A 20,154-nucleotide genomic window follows, 5' to 3' on the forward strand; every position below is an offset into this window, starting at 1 on the left:
AGAAGTAGGGGGGAGAGAAGTATGGTGGAGAGAAGCATGGGGGAGAGAAGCACAGGAGAGAAAACTATGGTGGAGAGAAGCATGGGGGAGAGAAGCACAGGAGAGAAGCATGGGGGAGAAGTATGGTGGAGAGAAGCACAGGAGAGAAGCACAGGGGGGAGAAGAACCCAGGTTTCACACTGAGTGAGTATAAATACATTTAGAATCTATATTATTAACTATATGTATAATATGTACTGTTTTAGTGTCATTTTGGTTGGTGGTGTGCCCCGGGATTTTTTAAGTATAAAAAGTGTGCCGCGGCTGAAAAAAGGTACAAAATCACTGTTCTTAACAATACTATAGGGTCCATTCTAGATAGACACAGCCTCTGCCAAACCTTACATGTCCTCTCGATTTCCTCCATTACCACCTCTGTGTTTAACTTATTATATTCACTAATATTTCTAGAAAATGCTATGCCTAAATAGTTAAACTTATCCCCTTCTTCTAGTACCCTCAGCGGAGGTAAAGCAAAATGCTGATTTACTCCCAATGGCATAAGGATAGTTTTTGCCCAGTTTATTTTTAGGCCCGAAAATCTCCCCGTTTTTTCTACCAACTCCATAATTTTCAGAACTGCAATATTGGGATCCTTCAAAAAAAAAAAAAAAAAACATCGTCGGCATAGAGGGACACCCTGTACTGTCTAAACGCTGATCGTTATGAAAAAAAAATCGTTACTCCGACAACGTTAATCGTACGATCGGGCCAATTATCGTTTCGTGTAAACGCAGCATCAAAGTCTCAGATTTTAATTAATTGGATGGTTGTTTTTCCTTTTTTTTTTTTTTTTCTCCACCCCACAGAGGCAGAGGGAGGGGGAAGGAAGGGGTTTGAATTGTAATATTTATGAATTATGGAATTAAAATGTATATGGATTCTTTTATATGGTTTAAAAAATGGAAAATAAAAAGTTTTTTAAAAAAAGTGAGAAATACTCTGTGCTGCTGGTGAAATATTGCAAATTCAAGTATGTGATCTCCCATATGCACATTGTACCTCTCCTGAAATACTCTGTGCTGCTGGGAGGTCCTTTTGTGTCCACTAAGTTACGCAGTCTGTAATACCTGACAGATAACAAGCCCCACAAGATCATTAAATGCTCTCCTTAAACGCTCTGTGCTGTTTTTTTCTAGCTTTGCACCCCCCTCCTTTTTCTATACTGCAGACTGGTGGAGTAGCTTCTGGTTGTGGCACCTCAGCATCTGATGGCACTTGGCGCTGTCAGGGTGGGCACCATGTGACCGCTCTCTGCTCCTTCACATTATTTCAATGCTTTTAAACCGTTTACTCAGCAGATCAGATCCCGCAGATTTAGGTCACTGTCAGAGCTGGAGGAAAGCTCCCGGACCAGGAAGAAGGATCGTAACTGGATCAGGGGGGCTTATGGGCATCTCTACATAACACATACAATATACAGGAGGGACTGGGGGCTATTCAGCTTCAATATACCCCCAGTGCTGCCTCTATACAGGGGCAAGAAATATATAGTGGGGGCAATATGTTCTACTGGTTGGTGGGATTACTATGTACATACATTACTGATCCTGAGTTACATCCTGTATTATACTCCAGAGCAGCACTCACTATTCTGCTGGTGGGGTCACTGTGTACATACATTACATTACTTATCCTGTACTGATCCTGAGTTACATCCTGTATTATACCCCAGAGCTGCACTCACTATTCTGCTGGTGGGGTCTCTGTGTACATACATTACTTATCCTGTACTGATCCTGAGTTACATCCTGTATTATACCCCAGAGCTGCACTCACTATTCTGCTGGTGGGGTCACTGTGTACATACATTACTTATCCTGTACTGATCCTGAGTTACATCCTGTATTATACCCCAGAGCTGCATACTAGACATACAATGGGCCATCTGTCTGCTCCAAAAACAAAGCCTCAACAATGAGAATAACTGCAAACTCAGCGCAATAATGTGACGGATCTGAAAATAAATGCCGGCACGTGCGGCACTACCAGGTGGAGGCGTCTGGGGCACAAAACACTGAACGTCAGCGTAACTGAAGGAACTCCCAGGGGCCCTGACACAGCTAGCACCATTTCACTATACATCACTGGTATATATACCTGCCGAGCCAGGGTACACCCACCGCCACTCACAGAGAATAACATAGGGGCAGCATTATAGTAGTTATATTCTTGTACATAGCGGGCAGTATTATAGTAGTTATATTCCTGTACATAGGGACAGTATTATAGTAGTTATATTCTTGTATATAGGAGCAGTATTATAGTAGTTATATTCTTGTATATAGGGAGCAGTATTGTAGTAGTTATATTCTTCTATATAGGGAGCAGTATTGTAGTAGTTATATTCTTGTATATAGGAGCAGTATTATAGTAGTTATATTCTTGTATATAGGAGCAGTATTATAGTAGTTATATTCTTGTAAATAGAGGGCAGTATTATAGCAGTTATATTCTTGTATATAGGGGACAGTATTATAGTAGTTATATTCTTGTATATAGGGAGCAGTATTATAGTAGTTATATTCCTGTATATAGGAGCAGTATTATAGCAGTTATATTCTTGTATATAGGGGACAGTATTATAGTAGTTATATTTTTGTATATAGGGAGCAGCATTATAGTAGTTATATTCTTGCACATAGGGGCTGTATTATAATTTCCATGAATATTAGTATAATATAACATTACACCCGAGGATAAGAGGCGCTCATGTAGCAGCTATTACCAGGAGTTGGTATAATGTCCTATAATAAGATATGGCACAGGGTTGTGTAATGGAGACAGTATTAGTTCTAGTGACCAATTTCCTTCCTTCATCAAGAGCCAAGTATTAAATCTTAAGAGGAAGTGACATGAGCTGTATATAGAGAATATAACCCGTCCTCTCGTCTCAGGCCTCATGTGTGTCAGGTGATCAGCGAGGATGGAATTTATTACCACACTGGTCATATGCTGGGACATGAAAGAATGTTGAGCGCAGTATGTCGCCCCCTCCACTGAGGCGGACGTGTGTGACACCTGCTGCTGTATGACTGACCGCCATGATATAACCTTTGTAACGGTCGTCTGCCATCATAGCTGTGACCTGGAAAATAGGGCAGCCGATGAATGTCACCAGGATATCCTCCATGGCAATTCTCAGCTGCTGCAGAACAATAACTCCCATAATGCCCACTGTCTGGACCTCTATTGGTCTTCAAGCAGACAGTATGAGCATTCCACATCTTAGGTTAGCTCTACGTGGCAGCTGTGGCCCGGACACCGGTCACGGGCCCAAAGACCTCAATGTCACGCGTCAAATGGAGGAGGTTGTGTTGTGAGGGGCAGGTAAGCGGGCCATGTAGTCCCTGTGTAATCCTGGGATATGGGGAGTGAGGGATCAGGATAAGTGATCACGATGCAGAACAATGCGCAAAGCTGAGACTGTCACATTGTAACCTGTAATCTGCAGATTAAATACAGTTCTGAGTCACATTCAGACAATGAGCGCACAATCGCCTCTGCTCTATCACGACTGCGGGAGGTAATATCCATGCAGAAACCCCCTACGTGTTTCTACTCACCGTGACACATTCACCACCTGAAGCTGGGGCATTAACCTGTTCACTTCCAGACACTACTGAAACAGAACAGGGAAATCCCTTGAAGACCATTGATCATCCCCAGATTGGCACCAGGGTAGCTGCGGGATTGGCACTGGGGGGAGCTGACGGACCGGCACTGGGGGAAGCTGATGGATCGGCACGGAGGGGGGGGCTGCAAGACCAGCACCAGGGGTGGGAGGCTTGGGGTTCTTCAGGACCGGCACTGCTGGCACTGGGGGGGGGGGGGGAAGAGCTGCGTGACTGGTACCGATAGGGATCGTGCGACTTCTGGGCGCATTTACATAGTTTACATCATTACTGCCATTTCATTACTGCAATATGTTGCTCACATAAGTGACAGCCCTTACTATATTCCTCTACAAATCTGATTTCAGGGCTATATCATCTCTTTCCACTGCCGTACAGGCCATATTCCCTTCATACACTGCCGTACAGGACGTATCCCCTCCATACACTGCTGTACAGGCCATATCAAATCCATATACTGCTGTAGAGACCATATCCCCTCCATACACTGCCGTACAGACCATATCCCCTCCATACACTGCCGTACAGACCATATCCCCTCCATACACTGCCATACAGGCCATATCCCTTCCGTACAGGCCATATCCCCTCTCTACAGGCCATATCCCCTCTATACACTGCCGGAAAGGTCATATCCCCTCCATACACTGTAATACAGGCCATGTCCCCTCCGCACAGGCCATGTCCCCTCCGCACAGGCCATATGTCATCTTTACAAGCCATTTCTCCTCCGTACAGGCCATGTCCCCTCCGCACAGGACATTTCTCCTCCGCACAGGACATTTCTCCTCCGCACAGGACATTTCTCCTCCGCACAGGACATTTCTCCTCCGCACAGGACATTTCTCCTCCGCACAGGACATTTCTCCTCCGCACAGGACATTTCTCCTCCGCACAGGACATTTCTCCTCCGCACAGGACATTTCTCCTCCGCACAGGACATTTCTCCTCCGCACAGGACATTTCTCCTCCGCACAGGACATTTCTCCTCCGCACAGGACATTTCTCCTCCGCACAGGACATTTCTCCTCCGCACAGGACATTTCTCCTCCGCACAGGACATTTCTCCTCCGCACAGGACATTTCTCCTCCGCACAGGCCATGTCACAGGTCATATCACCTCTATAGGCTGCTGTATAGGCGGTATCACCTTTATGCACTGCCAGACAGTTTCCATTACGCTCTCCACACTTATCACTGTGATTTATCCGTAGTGCGTCCGCAGTGCAGCATTACCTGAGCCAGCACGCTGCCTTACTGCATAGAGTTACAATGCGTGGCATTATCCTTAGGCGGCATTCACACGTCTACACTTTGTCGCAGTATTATTGCAGCTTTGCTGTGAATTTCACAAACCACAGAGAGACTCCAGGGGTGTAAACCCCCGTCTATAACACTACATCATCTTCTCAGCTCAGTTGTACTGCCTATAGGCTAGCTTTATATTGAATCCATTTCTGGCTCTTGTAGTCCTCCACCAGCCGGAGCAGCATGTGAGCGGTCGGTCGCCTGCGGCTCATCTGTGCAGCCTGCGCTCCGGCTCTTTTATGACTAATGTGTTTGGCCCTATAGGGGATTGTGCTCACCAGGCAGAGCCGAGCGCTCATTACATCACAGCGGTGGCTGCAGCTCAGTAGCAACACGTTAACCCGTTGTGGGACGCTCCACATGGAAAGAAAGCGGAATTAATTTTCTGGTTACAAATCTGAGTGTATACATATCCCGGGGGCAGGAAAGCCATTATTATACGTAGTGCCTGCAGCAGGCACAAACATGGAGGGAGCAGAGCAGGACATTATAACAGCGCATTAAGCCTCAGATACCTGGACCTGCGCCAGGACCGGAGCAGCCGATTCTAGAAGCCTTTTACTCTTGGAGAGTGTCCAGCAAAGCCATTCATGCTCCACCTGTCACCAATATACAAGTGACCCATGTCTGATGTATATACAGTGGGCACAGAAAGTATTCAGACCCCTTTAGATTTTTCACTCTTTGCTTCATTGCAACCACTTAGTAAGTTCAAAAAATTTCATTTTTTGCTCATTATTGTAAACTCTGTACCCCATACTGACAGAATAAAAAAACAGACGTACCCAGACGTACGGCCATAAGTCGTCTTGGGAAAGAAGCAACAAGTTTTTCACCCCTGGATTTGGGGATCCTCTGCCATTCTTCCTTGCTTATCCTCTCCAGTTCCCTCAGGTTGGATGGTGAACATTGGTGGACGCCATTTTCAAGTCTCTCCAGAGATGCTCGGGGCTCTTGCTGGGCCAGTCAGGAATGGTAACAGAGTTGTTGTGAAGCCGCTGCTTTGTTATTTTAGCTGTGTGATTCGGGTCATTGTATTGTTGGAAGATGAATCTTCGACCCAGTCTGATGTCAAGAGATCTCTCTGTACTTGGCAGCATGCATCTTTTCCTTGGTGAGAGAGGTAAAGAAGAACCCAAAGATCAATGAGGCGGAGCTCCAGAGATGCAGTAGGGAGATGGGAGAAAGTTCCACAAAGACATCTATCTCTGCAGTCTCCACCCGTCGGGGCTTTATGGCGGAGGGTGCCGACAGAAGCCTCTCCTCAAGATATAGGACAGCCCGCATACAGTTTGCCAAAACATATGAAGGACTCTAAGACTGGGAGAAATAAGATTCTCTGGTCTGATGAGACAAAGATTGAACTTTTTGGTACCTGGCACTGCTCATCACCTGCCCAATACAATCCCAACAGTGACACATGGTGATGGCAGCATCATGCTATGGGGGGGGACAGACAGTGACACACGGTGGTGGCCGCACTATGCTATGGGGGACAGGACTAGTTGCAACTGAAGGAAAGATTAATGCGGCCAAGTACAGAGATATCCTGGAAAGCCTCTTCCAGAGTGCTCTGGACCTTAGATTGGGCCGAAGGTTCATATTCTAACAAGACAATGACCCTAAGCACACAGCTAATATAACAAAGCAGCGGCTTCACAACAACCCTGTGACCATTCCTGACTGACCCAGCCAGAGCTCTGACCTAAACCATATTGAGCATCTATGGAGAGACTTGAAAATGGCGTCCACCAACGTTCACCATCCAACCTGAGGGAACTGGAGAGGATAAGCAAGGAAGAATGGCAAAGGATCCCCAAATCCAGGGGTGAAAAACTTGTTGCGTCTTTCCCAAGACGATTCATGGCTGTATTAGCTCAAAGGGGAGGGGGCTTCTACTCAATACTTAGCAAAGGGTCTGAACACTCATGACTGTGAGATATTTCAGTTTTTCTTGTTTAATAAATTTGCAAAAATATCTACATTTCTGTTACAATGGGGTGCGGAGTGTATATTAATGAGCAAAAAAAATAACTTTTTTGAACTTACCAATGGCTACAATGACACAGAGTGAAAATTTTAAAGGGGTCTGAATACTTTCTATACCAACTGTATATCTGATAGTCTAGCTGGCAGTTTAATACTATCCCGGGTGGTCCAGTGGCTTAGAAATGGTAACTGGACCATGAGGGATATTATTAAACCACTCAACAATTAGGGATGTTTTTATACCACTGATCCCCCGGGAATGGTTACTGCTCCTCCAAGGAATATCAGTAGACCACTGGACTACCCTTATTGATATTAAAAGGGTTATCCAGCGCTACAAAAACATGGCCACTTTCCCCCTACTGTTGTCTCCAGTTTGGGTACAGGTTTTGAAACTCAGTTCCATTGAAGTAAATGGAGCTTAATTGCAAACTGCACTTGAACTGGAGACAACAGTAAGGGGAAAAGTGGCCATATTTTTGTAGCACTGGATAAACCCTTTAAACCCCCAGACCACCAGGAATGGATTCTTCTTTTTCCTAGGGATGTCATTAGAACACTGGACCCCTAGGGACGTTCTTAAACCATCCGGTATTCTGTTATATTTAATGATATTCAATTATATCTTTTGTACATAATAGGCAAATCACAGTATCCCTGGCATCTAGAAGGTTAATAATTCTCATGTCTAGTGGTTAATGATATCCCTGGTGGCTAGAGGGTTAGTAACTCAATAATCCAATCCAAGTATTTAAAGGTAAACTAACCCAACATTACCACCTCCCTATCTGTAGTGTAGTTGATTGCCCTCTATTGCTCCCTTTTATCAGCCACTCAGGCTTGTAGTGTTCACCATCATTCCCTGCCCCCAAGCAGCTGCAAAATGTCCAGGAAAAATCAAAAAGCCCAGGGATGTTTTAACAGAGAGCAGGGATTAAAACGGTGGTGTTAGTCGATAATCTCACAAATCAAAGCAAATCGCTCCAAATTAAGCTTCTTACTGTCTAATCCTGGCGAAGCCGCTATCTGGTAATGACAGCTGTAATCTGGCACTGCGGCACATAGCACAATCTACATATGTTCCATTCAGAAAGGGAAGTGATGACACTTGAGTGCAGGCGATGGCAGACATAAAATATTCCACATAAAGTCATTCTAAATATAGAATCCTGTGCGGACGCAAATGACGCACATCATCCATATACCCAAGCTGGAAACGCGTGATCTGCACCCTGGACCATCGTGATTAATAGAGATAATAAGCAAGTGACAGTAATGGAAGAACACCATGCACTGGAAGGCTGGCACTGTACACTACGTTATACTAAATGAGGTGTGCCATCTACAGAGACAAATGTCAATGGCAATATAATTTCCATTAATAAAAAGGATAATAAGCAAGCGACAGTGCTTGAAAAAGGCTCCATATGGCCGAAACATCGCACATCAGTGAGTCACTAAATTACTGAATCTCATCTGGACGTGCCATCTCTTCTTTTCTTTTGGATTTGTTGCCACCCCTGGGCTTGTGTGTCCTGATTACAGTCGGCCACAATATGGATAATAAGCAAGTGACAGTAAAGAGGGATCACACCTCTGTACTCCAGATGCTGTATGCTGTGTTGTACTCAGTGATGCTTCCTATGTTCAGATACTGATATAAGCTGATGTCCTGAGGATGATCATCCACAATACAGATAATAAGCAAGTGTCAATCTTATAATAATATCAATTAATAAAAAGGATAATAAGCAAGCGACAGTAATGGAGGAACACAGTGCTACAGCGTTCTTCCATTACCTGCCCGGCACTGTATTCTGTGTAGTGCTCAGTGATGCTTTCTATATGCTGATGTCATGAGGATGGCCATCCATAACACAGATAATAAGCAAGTGACAGTAATGTACCTTACCAGATACTACAGATCAAAAATCACAATCTGCATGTTTGATTAAGATATTTATGTGGATTTAGCTGGATTGTACTATTAGGGTATATTGTTCTATACTTTTTTTTTTGCTTTTTGTGCTGAGGATATGTAGGGCATTGGTTTCCGACGGAGTTATAAAGCATTGGCACCTTTGCCTTGTGATACTTCTGTGGTTTTTAATTACTTTTAGACTAATGGATGTGTGTATGTCGCTTTCTATTATTAATAAAGATCTTTTTTATTTATTATTTAAATCAGCAGAAGCTATGACAGAGATAATAAGCAAGTGACAGTACTGTAACCTATAAATACACCAGTTCAGTAGCACTTCAGAGGTGACAACCTCTATGTTTCACTCACTTGACAGTACATGCTATCATCATAGGGAAATGTAATATATATAGCCACCAGGGGAAGCCACCAGTGACACTAATGAAAACTACTTGATTCCAGTTCAGTACATGGCAAAGATGACCTTTGGTATTTTTAGTTTTTTTTTTGCTTACTCAATGTACAGTATTATATGTCCATAGAAAAACTATATCGTATCCTGTATATATTAAGCAAAGGCAATAATACAAAATGGTAATAAGCCAGTGACAGCACCTAGATACCAGCTTACTATCATTTACCTATATGACGTGTACAGCAGCAATGCAGTGCACTTCTAGGGTTTATACTGTGCTGTTGTTTTTGGTTTTCACACAGGCTCATCACATTACGGTTTGTGGTAGAGACAGGTCCACTTTTTGGGCTCCCCCCTCCTGTCCTCACACCCCCTCCCCCTCCTGGTACATTCCGCCTCTAATCCTCCTCCCGCTGTAATGGATTTCATGGGACAATTAATTCTCTCGATCAGAGATGTAATTCACTCTCCAGGCTTAAGTCCCCGTGTAAATCTCCCACCTCTAATGAACAAGGCTTATGGGGGTCCTAAGAGGGAGAAAATCCATCAGCACAGATCTCCCCCCAGTGCTGACATTTTGTTACAGTGTATCAGTGCAGGGAAATATTAAGCTCACATAGCATTGTTTAGCCTGGATACAACTGTAAGAACCCGCAGCAGGCTAATTATAATACACACTGCAACAGCCAAGGACACTTATAATACACACTGCAGCAGCCATTGCCAAGGACACTTATAATAAACACTGCAGCAGCCAAGGACACTTATAATACACACCGCAGCAGACGAGAACACTTATAATACACACCGCAGCAGCCGAGGACACCTATAATACACACTGCAACAGCCGAGGACACCTATAATACACACCGCAGCAGCTGAAGTCACTTAAAATACACACTGCAACAAAGGTCACTTAAAATACCCCCCGGAGCAGCCAAGGTCACTTATAATAAATACCGCAGAAGGCAAGGACACATAATACACACCGCAGGAGCCGAGGACACTTATAATACACACCGCAGCAGGCAAGGGCACTTATAATACAAACCGCAGCAGCCAAGGACATTTATAATACCCACTGCACTGCAGCAGCCGAGGACACGTATAATACACACCACTTCAAGTCTCATCTTTGTGATTTACATGGGACTGCAGATTTGGAAAACATTTACGTAGAACATGAAGTGAATCAGTCACATGCAGCTGGACCGTTCTCGTAGAGATTACAGCTCCGAGGACAACTACAGCTATTCTATGCCTGTAAACTGATGAGATAATCAGAGTTGGGAGTGACGCCAAAAAACAGGCCCTATAGGACCAGGGTCAAGGGTTGCAAGACCTACTAAACACGGGGTGAGAGGTCAAAGGTTACTGGGTTAAAATGGACCAAAACTATGTGATAGGATTAGAAATGGCGGCTTATCAGAAATGGATATCCTGGTTGAGCATACGGTATCACATACATTATAGGCTTAGATGGGTCACCAAACTGCGGCCCTCAAGCTGTTGCAAAACCACAATTCCCATCATGCCCAGACAGCTAAAGCTTGGGAAATGCAGCCTTACCACAGCTGGAGGGCGGCAGTCAGGAGAGCCATGGCTTACATACACTGACTCAGCAGCTAGTATTACACATCAACAGCTAGGATCAGAAAGCAGTTTTACACCTAATGGTTTAGATACACAGTTCAGCAGATAGCATCACACATGACTGGCTTAGATACTCAGCTCCGCAGCACACTCTCTACCCGGTGAGCCCATGCACAGTATCTGCACCATACACTGCCAAATACACTCAGCACTATGGGGCACTATGGGGGGGATTGATCAAACATGGTGTAAAGTGAAACAGGCTCAGTTGCCCCTAGCAACCAATCAGATTCCACCTTTCATTCCTCACAGACTCTTTGGAAAATGAAAGGTGGACTCTGATTGGTTGCTAGGGGTAACTGAGCCAGTTTCACTTTACACCATGTTTGATAAATCTCCCCCTATGTATGTGCTACGTCCACCACTGCGGTGACCCATATCCAACCCATTATACCTGGCTTCCTCCAAGCATGATTGATAGATAGATGATAGATAGATACCCTCTCCTGGCCCATTGGAGCACGTCATACAGCACCTGCTGAGCAGAGTTAGGCAGGTTCCCACTACACTTTGCTGTCCACAAGATGGCGCTATCACTCAGGGCCCACCTACACAGCAGCAGTCCCAGCTCCTACCACCACAAAGAAGCCCCAGGAAAACGAAGCCCCCCAGAGCATGTCACCCCAACCCAATCCAGAAGACGACAGACAAGGGCAAAGAGGAATGCATCAGCCTCTGGAGGAAAGACATAAGAGAATCCCAGAAACTGACCATAGGGGACACCCACTTCAGGGACTGGCGTATTTCTTGCTGTATTTTACCTCCCAGGAGGAGGAAGAGAGACTGCCCATCCTGCTGGGGGAGGAAGAGACCACAGCAGAGCAATATGTCACTGCCTGCCATAGACTGAGAGGACTGCGATATGCCATGGACCCCAATACCCTGACCCTGGTATTTCCCCATCCCATGCCATGGACTTCTGTCCCTACCTCCCATCTCTATCCCGATAATTTCCTGTTGGCTTTAGCAATGCTAATATGTGTGGGTCCGTTTTGACCCATTTTTCCATTGACTTCCATCATAATAAAAAAGGATCAAAACGCATCCGGTTTTATTTTACATACACAAAAACGTGGTCGACCATATTTTTTTGCCCATAAAAAAACGGATGTGTTTTAAGTAGAGATGAGTGAACCGGGTTCGGATTCGAGTCGATCCGAACCCGAACGTTCAGTATTTGATTAGCGGGGGCTGCTGAACTCTGAATAAAGCTCTAAGGTTGTCTGGAAAACATGGGTACAGCCAATGACTATATCTAAAGCCTTAGGGCTTTATCCAACTTCAGCAGCCCCCGCTAATCAAATGCCGAAAGTTCAGGTTCAGATCGACTCGAACCCGAACCCAGTTCGCTCATCTCTAGTTTTAAGTCTTTTTTTTATACACACACATATATATATGGAAGTCAATGGAAAAACAGATGCACACAACTGCATCAGTTTTTTCGTTTTTTTGCAAAAACATAGTGTGAACCCAGCCTTACACTAAAAATGTCTCCTCCAACCAGTATATCAGTCTGCCCTGCCCTATAACATGGTGTCCACAGATCAGGCTGTTTGTCCAGTGTGACCAGGGCCCCTTTAAGCTATTGAGTTGGTGGTTGAGAACGCCATGATACAACATGTAATAAATGTCCCGATCTAAGCTGGACTCTTCATGCTGACAGTTCTCTACACTAATTCTATAGCTTTAACACACTGTAAGAACCTAAAAGCTTGAATTCATATTCGGTAGAACGTTCATACAGACACCGAGCATCCTAAATACAGGACCCAGGGGCGGGTATATCCCTGTATAACAAAGCACAATGACCTCTCAGGCTGGTGGGAAAGCTGAGTGACTAACTCTATGGCTGCATCGTCCTCCATAGTGAAACACATGAGCGAGCCCACATTAATGTATAACCCCAGAGATGGCAGTCGGTCAATGATTACTGAAGAAATCCAGACTCTGCTATGTGGGATGTAGGAAGGTGCTGATCCTGAGCAATGTAAACACCACAGACTACAGCAATCCTAAGCATTAACCCCTTCACTGCCAAACTCTACAGGGATTGGCTTAAAATTACTTATCCTGTACTGACCATATTATACTGCAGAGCTGCACTCACTATTCTGCTGGTGGGGTCACTGGGTACACACATTACATTAATTATCCTGTACTGATCCTGAGTTACTTCCTATATTATACTCCAGAGCTGCACTCACTAAAACATCTGGATACACAATATTACAATGATGAATAGTGAATAATAAAGGGTGGTCATGTGACAAAATGGCGTCATCCCATGAATGTGACATTACATGGACATGTCCCTGGCAGACGCAGCAGCTCACTGGTGATATACTCAGGTAAGGGCCATTTCACTCCACATCAGCTGTAAGATCTCTGCTGCTCTCAGGGAATAGAAAACACAACTCACTGCTGACACCTAGAGGCTGAAAGAATTTGTGCAGTATTCCTATCCTAATGATACAATGTAACAAATGCTCAAATACGCAAGCAGGCATAGGGGGGTGATACCGGGCATTTATCCTCACACTCACAGCAGTGATACCGGGCACTTATCCTCACACTCACAGCAGTGATACCGGGCACTTATCCTCACACTCACAGCAGTGATACCGGGCACTTATCCTCACACTCACAGCAGTGATACCGGGCACTTATCCTCACACTCACAGGAGTGATACTGGGCACTTATCCTCACACTCACAGGAGTGATACTGGGCACTTATCCTCACACTCACAGGAGTGATACTGGGCACTTATCCTCACACTCACAGGAGTGATAGTGGGTACTTATCCTCACACTCACAGGAGTGATACTGGGCACTTATCCTCACACTCACAGGAGTGATACCGGGCACTTATCCTCACACTCACAGGAGTGATACCGGGCACTTATCCTCACACTCACAGGAGTGATACCGGGCACTTATCTTTGCCTCCCCACCCACCCATACACACACACACACACAATCCTTCTGGCCATCTGTCCTGTTGGAGTGTCAGTCTTTACTACCATCCCTACATGAACCATAAAGCTCAGGATGAGCACAGACCCCGGCCCTGGGACCTCCATCAGTAACGCTGTATCTGTGATTCATGGAACCTGCAGGAATTTCCCTCTTGTAGTCTCTGAATTACTTCCCCATAATAGACAATGACAATGTGTGTGTGTGTGTGTGTGTGTGTGTGTGTGTATGTGAACGGCGGTGGCTCAGCCGGTCATTGTGCTGCAGATTTCTCATGACCCCACATCCCCCCGCTGAGTCCCTGCACAGCAGCACAGGAAACACTGTCACATCCAAAGGTCCCTGCCTGTCACCAGCAAGAACATACTGCTGGCTGGGATGAAGCACCACCAAATCAGACAGGAAGGGGTTAAGCAGCGATTTAAAGGGCACATTTCTATTTTTTTTAAAAACCCATGCAGACTGGTTCCATACAAAAATGATTTTCTAGGAAAGCAAAGTGACAACAATAATTACCTATTAGAACACATATGGCCTCCAATACTACATGTATATCAGTTATATACAGCTTCTGGTGTCAGTCCTTACTCCAGGGCTAGTATAGTTTTCAGCAAAATTAACATAATACCCTTCAATTCTAGGCGTAGCCCCCTGGGATGTATTATAGAGGGGCCCATGTGGCTTCTATGGGGTCTATAGAAAGGGAAGGGTCCAACTGAGGTCGGCGGCAGGATACCCTCTCCTCCATGTATTCCTCTAGACTCCATATAAGTAGCTAAGACACTGTAAGCGCCTTGGCCAGGATTGTCTGCTCCTTGGGGGAAGGATAAGGTAAGCATTGGGAATAGAGGGTGTGTATTGTGAACCAGGAGGGGCCCCACAACACTATACACCCCTTTACTCTGAATCGGTCACTGACCATGTGGCATGTATGTAAGTAACTAATACAGTATTTACATTGTAGATTCTATGGTTCAATAACAAAATTAGCTCCTCGGGGGCGGGGCAAAGAATAATAGCCAGAGGGGGTGGACGGGTCAGGAACCAGCAGCAGGTGGGGGCTTTGGTTTTGCTATAACATCCCATCTGTTCTCTGTTTCCCTACACTTGGTCTGTATACTAAAATTTAGACTGTAAGATTCCTGGTGTGATCCTTGGGGGCGGGCCTAACAGGAAGAGGGTGATCCTCTTCTGCCCTATACTCTTCCATATGTGTTGTCTTACTGCCAATGTTTTCTTTTGTGCACCTGTCGTAAAGCTTTTGATCTCAGGTTAAACAAAGTGGTTGATGAGGTACTTTATGGTTTCCCCGATAGGTGTCAGTATTTCCTATGTGCCTATGTATTGCACAGTTGAAGAAAGCAAAAGGGTTAATGTTTGTGTACCATGTGTTCTGTGCTGACCACTAGGAGGCGCTCTTTTCTTTTATCCTATCCTCTTTCTCCTGCACACACTCATCCCCACCACTCACAGGCCGGCACACAAAAGTTCCCTGTAGGTAGGATGAGATACTGGTGGAGGAAGTGCAAGTTCAGTACTACCTAGATTCTTAGTGAGAGATGACACAAGTGTGCCGCGTCATCAGCTGCTCAGCCGCAATTGGCTGAGCATAACTGTGCTCAGCCAATCGCGGCTGAGCACAGTTATGACGCGGCAGAGGGGGGCCGGCATCAGGGACCGCAGGAGCGGGTCGGCCGCCCGGCCTCCCAAAGATTACATCACTGTCAGAAGAAATGCGGACGGGGGTCGACACGAATCAGGTATGTATAGTGCATCACACTTCCGGGTTCATGGGCGGGGGTCGGGGAACACGGGGGAGGGGGCCATTCACATTCATAACATACATTACAATAGGAACTGACCTCAATAGGACAAAGCAACCAGTATACAAAAGGTCTATGTATCCTACTGCGGAGTGCAGGTAACTGGGAAACCTTGGACACCTAGCTATAACCAAATAACCATGGCTGGGGCTTGTACTACCCTATCAGAAGGCGGTAAGACATTGTCTAAACATGAGTATGAATATCACTTCACTAAAGATATCTATCAAAAGTTCCAGCAGAGTACAAAGCTACACTGGGTAGGGGCTCCTCTGGCAAACTCCTCTCCTCTAGTCTCTACTCTACAAGCACTACAACAGCTACTTTCTCAACTCTTCTCCAGCACCTACCTCAAGCACTAAGCTCAGCACTAAAGTCTGTGTAAAGATTTCTACTATCAGTGAAACGTGTACCGTGAAGCTGCAACACCTTATAGAAAAGTTGTTATACATTTTTATACTAATGCACAGGACTTTTCCCCTTCTGTGGGTGGCGGTACCGACAATCCAGGTGGGTGCTTTACCACCCCAAGTTGCCGTGAAAGGAGCCCAAGGGACCCACAACAACCCGGACAAGCATTGGCGTCACAACATCTAACATCATTGGCCGAGCCCACCATACATACAATTGTATATGTGCACTGAAGATCGTGGAAGAATAGATTGTCAGCTCTTCAGGCAATTGGAGTTAGAACTGAACTTTCTGGATGCTTTGTATCATCTATTTGGAAGTATCAGAGTACAAACTACACTGAAGCACTGAGCAGAAATACAGAATAGATGTAGAAGAGCTGAGTTTGTCATTTCACTTTATTCACCAACTTAAAGGGAATCTCTAGTAAAATCCCTCGTAGATTCCTATCTTAATAGATTACAGCAGACATAGGCCACAAGTGACGACGCTGAAACCACTTCTAATACGCAGTGTGAGGCAGCTGCCAAGGAGAACAAGATGGCAGCCAGGATTCAGCACTGGATCATGGGCTGTCAAATGCACAGTTAGAGGGTCCTGGTGGGTCAGGGGGATTTTGTGGGAGTTCTCATTTAGGATAAGAAAGTGGATAAAACCACAGTAGACACAAGTGGTTGCAAAGTACAGGGTCAGCTCTGCTACATCTGTGTATCAGTCTGAGCAGTGTCAGGATGACTGATGGAAGCTCTCTGCTCTGTCAATCGCTGTCATAATAATTAGGCCTCTCAGTCCCAATCCTAATCCCTGCGCGCTGATGGATAACACGATCCGCGCCGACACTACATCCCAACGCTAAGCTGTAACATACAGGGCAATGACTGCATGTGACGGGGTGAAGAGGGACAGGGTGGGGGGGGGATCATACCGTCAGGAGACCACCGCCAGGTGTACTGACATATGGATAAGCTGTGTGCTGGGTGTGACCCCAGGAGGTGACATCCATGTGTTGGTAGAGGTGACAGGTCACACATGGATGTCACCTCCTGGGGTCACACACTGTCATAAACTGCTGGGGGCTGTGTAATGTACAGGGGTTAGTGTAAAAGTGTCACACTGTGTAGAGGCAGTACAGGGATGCGTGCAGTGTGCAGGTGATATAGACGGGGGGGGGGAGGGGGGACATAGTAAAGTGGTCTCATTGTATATGGGAAGGGGGGGTAGGCTGTTGTATTGAGTAGAGGGGACTATCAGCAAAGAGATAACTTACAGGAAAGGAGGGCAAAGTGCAGGGGTGACAGGCAGGACGTGCAGTGCAGGGGTGACAGGCAGGACGTGCAGTGCAGGGGTGACAGGCAGGACGTGCAGTGCAGGGGTGACAGGCAGGACGTGCAGTACAGGGGTGACAGGCAGGACGTGCAGTGCAGGGGTGACAGGCAGGACGTGCAGTGCAGGGGTGACAGGCAGGACGTGCAGTGCAGGGGTGACAGGCAGAAGGTGCAGTGCAGGGGTGACAGGCAGGACGTGCAGTGCAGGGGTGACAGGCAGAAGGTGCAGTGCAGGGGTGACAGGCAGAAGGTGCAGTGCAGGGGTGACAGGCAGGACGTGCAGTGCAGGGGTGACAGGCAGGACGTGCAGTGCAGGGGTGACAGGCAGGACGTGCAGTGCAGGGGTGACAGGCAGGACGTGCAGTGCAGGGCTCACAGTATGAAGGTGGCATGCAGTTATATTGGGGACTTGTAGTATAGGGGTGTCCTACAGTATATTGGTGACTTGTAATATAGGGGTGTCCTACAGTATAGAGGTGACTTGCAGTATAGGAGGGTCCTACAGTATATTGGTGACTTCTAGTATAGGGATGTCCTACAGTATCGAGGTGACCTGGTGTAATATAGGGGTGTCCTACAGTATATTGGTGACTTGTAGTAAAGGGGTGTCCTCCAGTATAGAGGTGAACTGGTGTAATATAGGGGTGTCCTACAGTATAGGGGTGGCGTGTATTATTGGGGTGCTTTGCAGTGCAGGTGTATGGGGTGTCTCTGCAGGTGACATGAGGTGCAGGGCTGGGTTGTTATCCGGGGGGGGGGGGGGGGGGTCAAGTGATTTGCAGAGAAGATGCTGTATAAGGGTATGGGCTGTATGCGGTAGTGTAGGGGTGTCTGTCCCGTATACGTGACATACAGTGTAGGGGTGTCTGTCCCGTATACGTGACATACAGTGTAGGGGTGTCTGGCAGTGTAGCAGTATGGAGGGTTGCACTGTTGGGGGTATCTGTCCTGTATAGGTGTCTGGCAGTGTAGCAGTATAGGGGGTTGCAGTGTATAGGTGTCTGGCAGTGTAGTAGTATGGGGGTTGCAGTGTATAGGTGTCTGGCAGTATGGGGGTGTCTGTCCTGTATAGGTGTCTGGCAGTATAGCAGTATGGGGGTGTCTGTCCTGTATAGGTGTCTGGCAGTATAGCAGTATGGGGGTGTCTGTCCTGTATAGGTGTCTGGCAGTGTAGCAGTATGGAGGGGTTGCAGTGTATAGGTGTCTGGCAGTGTAGCAGAATGGGGGTGTCTGTCTTGTATGGGTGTCTATCCTGTATAGGTGTCTGGCAGTGTAGCAGTATGGGGGTGTCTGTCCTGTATAGGTGTCTGGCAGTGTTGGGGTGTCTGTCCTGTATAGGTGATTGGCAGTATAGCAGTATGGGGGTGTCTGTCCTGTATAGGTGTCTGGCAGTGTAGCAGTATGGGGGTGTCTGTCCTGTAGAGGTGTCTGGCAGTGTAGTAGTATGGGGGTGTCTGTCCTGTAGAGGTGTCTGGCAGTGTAGTAGTATGGGGGTGTCTGTCCTGTATGGGTGTCTGGCAGTGTTGGGGTGTCTGTCCTGTATAGGTGTCTGGCAGTGTAGCAGTATGGGGGTGTCTGTCCTGTATAGGTGTCTGGCAGTATAGCAGTATGGGGGTGTCTGTCCTGTATAGGTGTCTGGCAGTGTAGCAGTATGGAGGGGTTGCAGTGTATAGGTGTCTGGCAGTGTAGCAGTATGGGGGTGTCTGTCCTGTATAGGTGTCTGGCAGTGTTGGGGTGTCTGTCCTGTATAGGTGTCTGGCAGTGTAGCAGTATGGGGGTGTCTGTCCTGTATAGGTGTCTGGCAGTGTTGGGGTGTCTGTCCTGTATAGGTGTCTGGCAGTGTAGCAGTATGGGGGTGTCTGTCCTGTATAGGTGTCTGGCAGTATAGCAGTATGGGGGTGTCTGTCCTGTATAGGTGTCTGGCAGTGTAGCAGTATGGGGGTGTCTGTCCTGTAGAGGTGTCTGGCAGTGTAGTAGTATGGGGGTGTCTGTCCTGTATGGGTGTCTGTCCCGTATAGGTGTCTGGCAGTGTAGTAGTATGGGGGTGTCTGTCCTGTATGGGTGTCTGTCCTGTATAGGTGTCTGGCAGTGTAGTAGTATGGGGGTGTCTGTCCTGTATAGGTGTCTGTCCTGTATAGGTGTCTGGCAGTGTAGTAGTATGGGGGTGTCTGTCCTGTATGGGTGTCTGTCCTGTATAGGTGTCTGGCAGTGTAGTAGTATGGGGGTGTCTGTCCTGTATAGGTGTCTGGCAGTGTAGCAGTATGGGGGTGTCTGTCCTGTATAGGTGTCTGGCAGTGTAGTAGTATGGGGGTGTCTGTCCTGTATAGGTGTCTGGCAGTGTAGCAGTATGGGGGTGTCTGTCCTGTATAGGTGTCTGGCAGTGTAGTAGTATGGGGGTGTCTGTCCTGTATAGGTGTCTGTCCTGTATAGGTATCTGTCCTGTATGGGTGTCTGGCAGTGTTGGGGTGTCTGTCCTGTATAGGTATCTGTCCTGTATAGGTGTCTGGCAGTGTAGCAGTATGGGGGTGTCTGTCCTGTATGGGTGTCTGGCAGTGTTGGGGTGTCTGTCCTGTATAGGTGTCTGGCAGTGTTGGGGTGTCTGTCCTGTATAGGTGTCTGGCAGTATAGCAGTATGGGGGTGTCTGTCCTGTAGAGGTGTC

The 20,154-nt window shown here is 46.6% G+C and overlaps 1 protein-coding gene across 3 annotated transcripts in view; it reads right to left on the reverse strand.

Moving 5' to 3' along the window:
* EFR3B (EFR3 homolog B) overlaps nt 1-20,154 on the reverse strand; it is a 115,411-nt gene that overhangs the window by 47,443 nt on the left and 47,814 nt on the right. The window contains exon 1 of one of the 3 annotated variants that reach the window (XM_069975760.1): nt 4,411-4,529. The exons of the other annotated variants lie outside the window; for them this stretch is intronic. Within the exon in view, the coding sequence (XP_069831861.1) occupies nt 4,411-4,477 (67 nt within the window). The 5' untranslated portion in view covers nt 4,478-4,529. Of the gene's footprint in view, nt 1-4,410; nt 4,530-20,154 lie in introns of those variants that run through there. 3 annotated transcript variants of the gene reach the window in all.

This window comes from Dendropsophus ebraccatus, chromosome 6, assembly GCF_027789765.1.
Source record: "Dendropsophus ebraccatus isolate aDenEbr1 chromosome 6, aDenEbr1.pat, whole genome shotgun sequence".
NCBI lineage: Eukaryota > Metazoa > Chordata > Amphibia > Anura > Hylidae > Dendropsophus > Dendropsophus ebraccatus.